At 39.7% G+C, this 11266-nt stretch overlaps 1 protein-coding gene across 1 annotated transcript; it reads left to right on the top strand.

Annotated features, from left to right (window-relative positions):
• Positions 1-3348: 3348 nt before the first annotated feature.
• On the top strand, positions 3349-7081 carry LOC106594149 (C-type lectin domain family 4 member E-like). Its single transcript, XM_045711883.1, has 5 exons — positions 3349-3720; positions 5883-6137; positions 6258-6400; positions 6531-6634; positions 6801-7081. Exons 1-5 carry the CDS (start codon positions 3579-3581, stop codon positions 6928-6930), a joined length of 774 nt encoding a protein of 257 aa, XP_045567839.1. The 5' UTR covers positions 3349-3578; the 3' UTR covers positions 6931-7081.
• Positions 7082-11266: the final 4185 nt, after the last annotated feature.

The following is an 11266-nucleotide window of genomic DNA, read 5'->3' as shown; positions in this document are numbered from 1 at the left end:
AGGAAGCTCTTTGCTACCTTCTCCTCCCTCCTGAATCCTCCTCCCCCTCCCCCCCTCCGCCCTCTCTGCGGATGACTTCGTCAACCATTTTGAAAAGAAGGTTGACGACATCCGATCCTCGTTTGCTAAGTCAAACGACACTGCTGGTCCTGCTCACACTGCCCTACCCTGTGCTTTGACCTCTTTCTCCCCTCTCTCTCCAGATGAAATCTCGCGTCTTGTGACGGCCGGCCGCCCAACAACCTGCCCACTTGACCCTATCCCCTCCTCTCTTCTCCAGACCATTTCCGGAGACCTTCTCCCCTACCTCACCTCGCTCATCAACGCATCCTTGACCGCTGGCTACGTCCCTTCCGTCTTCAAGAGAGCGAGAGTTGCACCCCTTCTGAAAAAACCTACACTCGACCCCTCCGATGTCAACAACTACAGGCCAGTATCCCTTCTTTCCTTTCTCTCCAAAACTCTTGAACGCGCCGTGCTTGGCCAGCTCTCTTGCTATCTCTCTCAGAATGACCTTCTTGATCCTAATCAGTCAGGTTTCAAGACTGGGCATTCAACTGAGACTGCTCTTCTCTGTGTCACGGAGGCTCTCCGCACTGCTAAAGCTAACTCTCTCTCCTCTGCTCTCATCCTTCTAGACCTATCTGCTGCCTTTGATACCGTGAACCATCAGATCCTCCTCTCCACCCTCTCCGAGCTGGGCATCTCTGGCACCGCGCACGCTTGGATTGCGTCCTACCTGACAGGTCGCTCCTACCAGGTGGCGTGGCGAGAATCTGTCTCCGCACCACGTGCTCTCACCACTGGTGTCCCCCAGGGCTCTGTTCTTGGCCCACTCCTATTCTCGCTATACACCAAGTCACGTCGCTCTGTCATATCCTCACATGGTCTCTCATATCATTGCTATGCAGATGACACACAATTAATCTTCTCCTTTCCCCCTTCTGACAACCAGGTGGCGAATCGCATCTCTGCATGTCTGGCAGACATATCAGTGTGGATGACGGATCACCACCTCAAGCTGAACCTCGGCAAGACGGAGCTGCTCTTCCTCCCGGGGAAGGACTGCCCGTTCCATGATCTCGCCATCACGGTTGACAACTCCCTTGTGTCCTCCTCCCAGAGTGCTAAGAGCCTTGGCGTGACCCTGGACAACACCCTGTCGTTCTCCACCAACATCAAGGCGGTGACCCGATCCTGTAGGTTCATGCTCTACAACATTCGCAGAGTACGACCCTGCCTCACACAGGAAGCGGCGCAGGTCCTAATCCAGGCACTTGTCATCTCCCGTCTGGATTACTGCAACTCGCTGTTGGCTGGGCTCCCTGCCTGTGCCATTAAACCCCTACAACTCATCCAGAACGCCGCAGCCCGTCTGGTGTTCAACCTTCCCAAGTTCTCTCACGTCACCCCGCTCCTCCGCTCTCTCCACTGGCTTCCAGTCGAAGCTCGCATCCGCTACAAGACCATGGTGCTTGCCTACGGAGCTGTTAGGGGAACGGCACCTCCGTACCTTCAGGCTCTGATCAGGCCCTACACCCAAACAAGGGCACTCCGTTCATCCACCTCTGGCCTGCTCGCCTCCCTACCTCTGAGGAAGCACAGTTCCCGCTCAGCCCAGTCAAAACTGTTCGCTGCTCTGGCACCCCAATGGTGGAACAAGCTCCCTCACGACGCCAGGACAGCGGAGTCAATCACCACCTTCCGGAGACACCTGAAACCCCACCTCTTCAAGGAATACCTGGGTTAGGATAAGGTAATCCTTCTAACCCCCCCCCTTAAAAGATTTAGATGCACTATTGTAAAGTGGTTGTTCCACTGGATATTATAGGTGAATGCACCAATTTGTAAGTCGCTCTGGATAAGAGCGTCTGCTAAATGACTAAAATGTAAAATGTAAAATGTAGCTATTTAGACACCCAGCAAGTTTAGCACTCACCAGCTGGGTACTCTGCTGACATAATCTAATATTTTGCTTTCGCTGTAAAGCCTTTTAGAAATCGGACAGTGTGGTTAGATAAAGGAGAGTCTTGTCTTTAAAATGCTGTAAAATAGTCATATGTTTGAAAAATTGAAGTTTTTGTATTTTTGAGGAATTTGTAATTCGCGCAACGCTTATCATTGGATATTGGAGCAGGTGTTCCGCTAGCGGAACGTCTAGATGTAAGAGGTTAAATCGGGTACGTTTTTTATCCGGCCGTGTAAATACTGCCCCCTACCCCCAACAGGTTAACACTGAGCACATGTGACAGACGTGACAGAGTCTGGAGACGCCGTGGAGAACGTTCTGCTGCCTGCAACATCCTCCAGCATGACCGGTTTGGCGGTGGTCATTGTGTGGGGTGGCATTTCTTTGGGGGGCCGCACAGCTCTCCATGTGCTCGCCAGAGGTAGCCTGACTGCCATTAGGTACCGAAATGAGATCCTCAGACCCCTTGTGAGACCATATGCTGGTGCGGTTGGCCCTGGGTTCCTCCTAATGCAAGACAATGCTAGACCTCATGTGGCTGGAGTGTGTCAGCAGTTCCTGCAAGAGGAAGGCATTGATGCTATGGACTGGCCCGCCCGTTCCCCAGACCTGAATCCAATTGAGCACCTCTGGGACATCATGTCTCGCTCCATCCACCAACGCCACGTTGCACCACAGACTGTCCAGGAGTTGGCGGATGCTTTAGTCCAGGTCTGGGAGGAGATCCCTCAGGAGACCATCCGCCACCTCATCAGGAGCATGTCCAGGCATTGTAGGGAGGTCATACAGGCACGTGGAGGCCACACACACTACTGAGCCTCATTTTGACTTGTTTTAAGGACATTACATCAAAGTTGGATCAGCCTGTAGTGTGTTTTTCCACTTTAATTTTGAGTGTGACTCCAAATCCAGACCTCCATGGGTTGATAAATTGGATTTCAATCAATTATTTTTGTGTGATTTTATTGTCAGCACATTCAACTATGTAAAGAAAAAAGTATTTCATAAGATTATTTCATTCATTAAGATCTAGGATGTGTTATTTTAGTGTTCCCTTTATTTTTTTGAGCAGTGTATAATCAAACTAAGGATGGTGGGAGTCATATCATGTATTATATTATCACACTAAGGCTGGTGGGAGTCATATCATGTATTATATTATCACACTAAGGATGGTGGGAGTCATATCATGTATTATATTATCACACTAAGGATGGTGGGAGTCATATCATGTATTATATTATCACACTAAGGCTGGTGGGAGTCATATCATGTATTATATTATCACACTAAGGATGGTGGGAGTCATATCATGTATTATATTATCACACTAAGGCTGGTGGGAGTCATCATGTATTATATTATCTAACTAAGACTGGTGGGAGTCATATCATGTATTATATTATCAATCTAAGGCTGTTGGGAGTCACGTAGTGGCCAGGGTTGTGCTAATTTCACAATTTCCCCTTCACTGTGGTTGGTTGATAGAGTTTCACTACCTAAAGTCACACAGACGCAGGACTTTGCAGGGAGAAGACACAGCTATAGACGTATATTAGAGTTGAGGTTAGAAGTAGAAGTTACTGTATTTCACCACAAGTGTGTTAAGATGTCAGAGGGAGTCTATGAAAACTCAGATGGATTTGAATACGATGAGCCTGATGCAATGAAAAACACAGAGATTGATGGCCAATTATATTCCAATGTAAGAGCCTTCAAGCCCAGTTCAAGAGATGGAGTTGTTGCTTCAGGTAAGATTACACACACACACACACACACACACACACACACACACACACACACACACACACACACACACACACACACACACACACACACACACACACACACACGCACACACACGCACACACACGCACACTAAACAGGTGAGATTACCATGTAGTAATATGGCTTTGTTCTGGACGACTGTGGAATCACACTCTCCTTAGCCGATGTGAGTAAGACCTTTAGACAGGTCAACATTCACAAGGCCGCAGGGCCAGACGGATTACCAGGAATTGTACTCTGAGCATGTGCTGACCAACTTGCATGTGTCTTCACTTACATTTTCAACCTCTCCCTGTTTGAGTCTGTAATACCAACATATTTTAACCTCTCTGGGCTAGGTGGCACCAAATCGTCCCACCTACGTAACAGCCAGTGCAATCCCATGGCGCGTTATTCAAAAACCTTAGAAATGCAAAACCTTAAATTTTTCAAACATATGACTATTTTACACCATTTTAAATATAAGACTCTCGTTAATCTAACCACACTGTCCGATTTCAAAAAGGCTTTAAAACGAAAGCAAAACATTAGATTATGTCAGCAGAGTACCCAGCCAGAAATAATCAGACACCCATTTTTCAAGCTAGCATATAATGTCACATAAACCCAAACCACAGCTAAATGTAGCACTAACCTTTGATGATCTTCATCAGATGACAACCCTAGGACATTATGTTATACAATACATGCATGTTTTGTTCAATCAAGTTCATATTTATATCAAAAACCAGCTTTTTACATTAGCATGTGACTAGCCTGTGACTAGCATTCCCACCGAACACTGCCGGTGAATTTACTAAATTACTCACGATAAACGTTCACAAAAAGCATAACAATTATTTTAAGAATTATAGATACAGAACTCCTCTATGCACTCGATATGTCCGATTTTAAAATAGCTTTTCGGTGAAAGCACATTTTGCAATATTCTCAGTAGATAGCCCGGCATCACAGGGCTAGCTATTTAGACACCCAGCAAGTTTAGCACTCATCAAAGTCAGATTTACTATAAGAAAAATTGTATTACCTTTGCTGTCTTCGTCAGAATGTACTCCCAGGACTTCTACTTCAATAACAAATGTTGGTTTGGTCCAAAATAATCCATCGTTATATCCAAACAGCGACGTTTTGTTCCTGTGTTCAAGACACTATCCGAAAGGGTAAATAAGGGTTACGAGCATGGCGCAATTCGTGACCAAAAAATTCTAAATATTCCATTACCGTACTTGAAGCATGTCAACCGCTGTTTAAAATCCATTTGTATGCCATTTTTCTCGTAGAAAAGCGATAATATTCCGACAGGGAATCTCCTTTTCGGCAAACAGAGGAAAAAATCCCAAAGGCGGGGCGGTCGGGGTCACGCGCATAAGCCAGTGTCTCTTGATCGGCCACTTGAGAAAGGCGATAATGTGTTTCAGCCTGGGGCTGGAATGACGACATTCTGTTTTTCCCGGGCTCTGAGAGCCTATGGAAGACGTGGGAAGTGTCACGTTAGAGCAGAGATCCTTAGTAAATGATAGAGATGGAAAAGAAGTTCAACAAATGGTCAGCGTCCCACCTAGCCCATAGAGGTTAACAACACAATAAAGGTGACAACAGCTACAGTTCTGCAGGCTATAAACGCAGTGCAAAAACAATCACCCACAACCCCAAAGAAAAACACACACACCTATATAGGACTTCCAATCAAAGGCAACTCAACACACCTGCCTTCAATTGGAAGTCCCAATCAACTAACACAAACATCCCCATACACAAAACTGCCACGTCCTGACCCCAAAACTAAAACAATAGCTCCATCTGCTGGTCAGGACGTGACAGGAAGAGACCCTCTGGAGTTGCTGCAGTGTGTCTGGGGTGTGTTCTCCTACTGACTGGGATCATATGCCTGTCTGTCTACTGTAAGTTTAGTATTTTGTCACTGAGACTTAAGTAGCATACTTAATCATCCTTAATCATACTTAATCATACTTAATCATCCTTAATCAACCTTAATCATACTTAATCATCCTTAATTATCCTTAATCATACTTAATCATCCTTAATCATCCTTAATTATAGTTAATCATCCTTAATCATCAATGGTGTGGTAGTTACATGTTTGATTAACTTTTCCCTTTTACAGATGGAGTCATTGGTCATCACGACTCAACAGAGAGAGACCAGCTACAGACCAGTTACAGCCTTCTGACTAAAGAGAGAGACCAGCTACAGACCAGTTACAACAAGCTGACTAAAGAGAGAGACCAGCTACAGACCAGTTACAGCCTTCTGACTAAAGAGAGAGACCAGCTACAGACCAGCAGTAACACCCTGACTAAAGAGAGAGACCAGCAACAGAAAGAGAAAAATTATCTCATGAGAAAGTTCTCTAATCTGAGTGAGTTTACCAAATAAATGATCATAACATCACATATCTAATATCCAGTCAACTTGTGTTTGTATTCTAAAATAATAGGTGCAGAATAATAAGATGGAAATTCATGTTTTTGTCTTGTAGAACAAACCTGCCCTAAAGACTGGAAGAAGTTTGAATCCAGTTGGTACTTCCTGTCTACTGAGACTAAAACCCGGGGGGAGAGCAAAGATGACTGTCTGGAGAGAGGAGCAGACCTGGTGATCATCAACAGTGATAAGGAACAGGTGAGAGAGAAAGAGAGAGAGATATGGCGGGGGGTTATGATCAAACATCCCTTGGTCAGTAATGTATCTTCCAGTATTTAACACATGTAGTCTATAGTAGTTGACAATATCAGCTCTTTCTCACCAACAGGAGTTTCTCTTCAACCCCAACAAGGGTTTCTGGATTGGTCTGACTGACACTGTTACTGAGGGGACCTGGAAATGGGTGGACGGCAACCCACTGACCACCCCAAAGTAAGAGACTACTGCTCTAACAACTCTGACCACCGTTTAGGGGTAGGACTGATTCTGTGTGTTTTTCATACTCTAGATTCTTAGAGAGTATCCAGTCTAGCTCTGTATTGTTCATACTCTAGGTTCTGAGAGAGTGGTCAGTCTAACTGTGTTGTTTCTACTGCAGGTACTGGGGGAGTGGACAGCCTAATGGTGGTGGAGTGGAGAACTGTGTGTTGTTAACTCACAGTTCATCAGACCAAGGACATGGCAGGACTATCCGTGTTCATTTAACCGTTCCTGGATCTGTGAGATAGTTCTTTCTCACTTTTAGTTATGATGTTGATTGTCATGCTGAAAGTCATGATACCAGCTACAGGGCCTTCAGAAAGTATTCACTGCCTAGACCTTTTCCACATTTTGTTGTTTACACGCTGAATTTTTAAATCGATTAAATTGAGATTTTACTGTCACTGTCCTACACACAATAACTCATAATGTCAAAGTGGAAATATGTTTTTATTTTCTTTTTTACAAATGAATAAAAGATTTAAATCTGAAATGTCTTGAGTCAGAAAGTATTCAACCCCTTTGTTATGGCAAGCCTAAACACGTTCAGGAGTAAAATGTGCTTCCCTTGACACATAATAGGTTGCATAGACATAATAGGTTGCATAGTACAGTATAAAATAGAAAGGAGGACCAAGGCACTCTTCATATAATTGATTAAAATGCCTTTATTTGTATGGCATGTTCAATAGAAACAAGGTTTTAAAAATCTGACGCGTTTCGGCTGCATGGCCTTCGTCAGGGAGTACAAAGAAATAATACAATGTCCTCCTTTGAACAGCTTTTCCAATTAGCCCTAATTTGAAGAGGGAGTGGTTAAAATTGATTGGACACACCTAGTAAGCAATACTATACACATTACAAAGTGAAATACTGTAGCTATGTTATCAAAAAAAATACAACTCCAAGCTAGAAGTATCAGAACACTTAGAAAGGTAGTTCTAACCTTAAACATGACTGGGAGAAGTGTGAAGAATAAGAAAGCAATATATTCCATAGTACACTAGAACACAGCCAAACATGAACAACAATAGTCTAAACATAGCTGAGGGCAATTGAGCAAAATGACCACTAGATGATAGCAAATGGACCTATCACAACCCTACAGGAATGGTGAGAAATCCATATCTTCATTTAAACCAGGGTATTTAGTGGCTTGTAATTTGTAAATCCAAAAACTTTCCCTTTGGTTTAACTGTTTAAGACGGTCCCCTTTTCTAATAGAGGCCGGAACATGATCAATACCCACAGCTTGTAGGGAGGCAGGGTTGCCATGGTGTAGTCTTCATTGCCTACCCGTATAGCGTACTTGTGTTCCGCTAAGAGGTCTTGAAGGCGTCTCTAGGTGTGTCCAATTCATTGTGTAACCACTCCCTCTTCAAATTAGGGCTAATTGGAAAAGCTGTTCAAAAGAAGTCATTGTATTATTCTTTGTACTCCCTGACGAAGGCCATGCAGCCGAAACGCGTAGGATTTTTTTAAACTTTGTTTCTATTGAACATAACATACAGATAAAGGCATTTAAATGAATTATATGAAGAGTGCCTTTGTCCTCCTTTGTTTTTAATAAATAACATTAATGTGTTCAGTCCAACATGACATGTTGTTGTGGTATATAATAAATCATATTAATGTGTACAGTCCAACATGAAATGTTGTTGTGGTATTCTCCAATAATAAATCATATTAATGTGTACAGTCCAACATGTAATGTTGTTGTGGTATATAATAAATCATATTAATGTGTTCAGTCCAACATGTAATGTTGTTGTGGTATATAATAAATCATATTAATGTGTTCAGTCCAACATGTAATGTTGTTGTGGTATATAATAAATCATATTAATGTGTACAGTCCAACATGAAATGTTGTTGTGGTATAAAATAAATCATATTAATGTGTACAGTCCAACATGTAATGTTGTTGTGGTATATAATAAATCATATTAATGTGTACAGTCCAACATGAAATGTTGTTGTGGTATATAATAAATCATATTAATGTGTACAGTCCAACATGTAATGTTGTTGTGGTATATAATAAATCATATTAATGTGTACAGTCCAACATGTAATGTTGTTGTGGTATTCTCCAATAATAAATCATATTAATGTGTACAGTCCAACATGTAATGTTGTTGTGGTATATAATAAATCATATTAATGTGTTCAGTCCAACATGTAATGTTGTTGTGGTATATAATAAATCATATTAATGTGTTCTGTCCAACATGAAATGTTGTTGTGGTATATAATAATTCATATTAATGTCTTCAGTCCAACATGTAATGTTGTTGTGGTATATAATAAATCATATTAATGTGTACAGTCCAACATGTAATGTTGTTGTGGTATATAATAAATCATATTAATGTGTACAGTCCAACATGAAATGTTGTTGTGGTATATAATACATCATATTAATGTGTACAGTCCAACATGTAATGTTGTTGTGGTATATAATAAATCATATTAATGTGTTCAGTCCAACATGTAATGTTGTTGTGGTATATAATAAATCATATTAATGTGTTCAGTCCAACATGTAATGTTGTTGTGGTATATAATAAATCATATGTGTACAGTCCAACATGTAATGTTGTTGTGGTATATAATAAATCATATTAATGTGTACAGTCCAACATGAAATGTTGTTGTGGTATATAATAAATCATATTAATGTGTACAGTCCAACATGTAATGTTGTTGTGGTATATAATAAATCATATGTGTTCAGTCCAACATGAAATGTTGTTGTGGTATATAATAAATCATATTAATGTGTACAGTCCAACATGACATGTTGTTGTGGTATATAATAAATAACATTAATTTGTTCAGTCCAACATGTAATGTTGTTGTGGTATATAATAAATCATATTAATGTGTACAGTCCAACATGAAATGTTGTTGTGGTATATAATAAATCATATTAATGTGTTCAGTCCAACATGAAATGTTGTTGTGGTATATAATAAATCATATTAATGTGTTCAGTCCAACATGTAATGTTGTTGTGGTATATAATAAATCATATTAATGTGTACAGTCCAACATGAAATGTTGTTGTGGTATATAATAAATCATATTAATGTGTACAGTCCAACATGAAATGTTGTTGTGGTATATAATACATCATATTAATGTGTACAGTCCAACATGTAATGTTGTTGTGGTATATAATAAATCATATTAATGTGTTCAGTCCAACATGAAATGTTGTTGTGGTATATAATAAATCATATTAATGTGTACAGTCCAACATGTAATGTTGTTGTGGTATATAATAAATCATATTAATGTGTTCAGTCCAACATGTAATGTTGTTGTGGTATATAATAAATCATATTAATGTGTTCAGTCCAACATGTAATGTTGTTGTGGTATATAATAAATCATATTAATGTGTTCAGTCCAACATGTAATGTTGTTGTGGTATATAATAAATCATATTAATGTGTTCAGTCCAACATGTAATGTTGTTGTGGTATATAATAAATCATATGTGTACAGTCCAACATGAAATGTTGTTGTGGTATATAATAAATCATATTAATGTGTTCAGTCCAACATGTAATGTTGTTGTGGTATATAATAAATAACATTAATGTGTACAGTCCAACATGTAATGTTGTTGTGGTATATAATAAATCATATTAATGTGTTCAGTCCAACATGTAATGTTGTTGTGGTATTCTCCAATAATAAATCATATTAATGTGTACAGTCCAACATGAAATGTTGTTGTGGTATATAATAAATCATATTAATGTGTTCAGTCCAACATGTAATGTTGTTGTGGTATATAATAAATCATATTAATGTGCACAGTCCAACATGACATGTTGTTGTGGTATATAATAAATCATATTAATGTGTACAGTCCAACATGACATGTTGTTGTGGTATATAATAAATCATATTAATGTGTTCAGTCCAACATGACATGTTGTTGTGGTATATAATAAATCATATTAATGTGTACAGTCCAACATGTAATGTTGTTGTGGTATATAATAAATCATATTAATGTGTTCAGTCCAACATGTAATGTTGTTGTGGTATATAATAAATCATATTAATGTGTTCAGTCCAACATGAAATGTTGTTGTGGTATATAATAAATCATATTAATGTGTACAGTCCAACATGACATGTTGTTGTGGTTTATAATAAATCATATTAATGTGTTCAGTCCAACATGTAATGTTGTTGTGGTATATAATAAATCATATGTGTACAGTCCAACATGAAATGTTGTTGTGGTATATAATAAATCATATTAATGTGTTCAGTCCAACATGTAATGTTGTTGTGGTATATAATAAATAACATTAATGTGTACAGTCCAACATGTAATGTTGTTGTGGTATATAATAAATCATATTAATGTGTTCAGTCCAACATGTAATGTTGTTGTGGTATTCTCCAATAATAAATCATATTAATGTGTACAGTCCAACATGAAATGTTGTTGTGGTATATAATAAATCATATTAATGTGTTCAGTCCAACATGTAATGTTGTTGTGGTATATAATAAATCATATTAATGTGCACAGTCCAACATGACATGTTGTTGTGG

Source organism: Salmo salar, unplaced genomic scaffold (genome assembly GCF_905237065.1).
Source record: "Salmo salar unplaced genomic scaffold, Ssal_v3.1, whole genome shotgun sequence".
Taxonomy (NCBI): Eukaryota; Metazoa; Chordata; class Actinopteri; order Salmoniformes; family Salmonidae; genus Salmo; species Salmo salar.
This window is presented reverse-complemented; position numbering and strand designations above follow the sequence as displayed.

Bases quoted from the DNA above. Each gene is read 5' to 3' on its own strand.
- LOC106594149 (XM_045711883.1), top strand. From the start codon at position 3,579: ATGTCAGAGGGAGTCTATGAAAACTCAGATGGATTTGAATACGATGAG. The intron at 6,138-6,257 runs GTGAGTTTACCA...TTTGTCTTGTAG, and splicing joins GAGAAAGTTCTCTAATCTGA to AACAAACCTGCCCTAAAGAC. The intron at 6,401-6,530 runs GTGAGAGAGAAA...TCTCACCAACAG, and splicing joins TCAACAGTGATAAGGAACAG to GAGTTTCTCTTCAACCCCAA.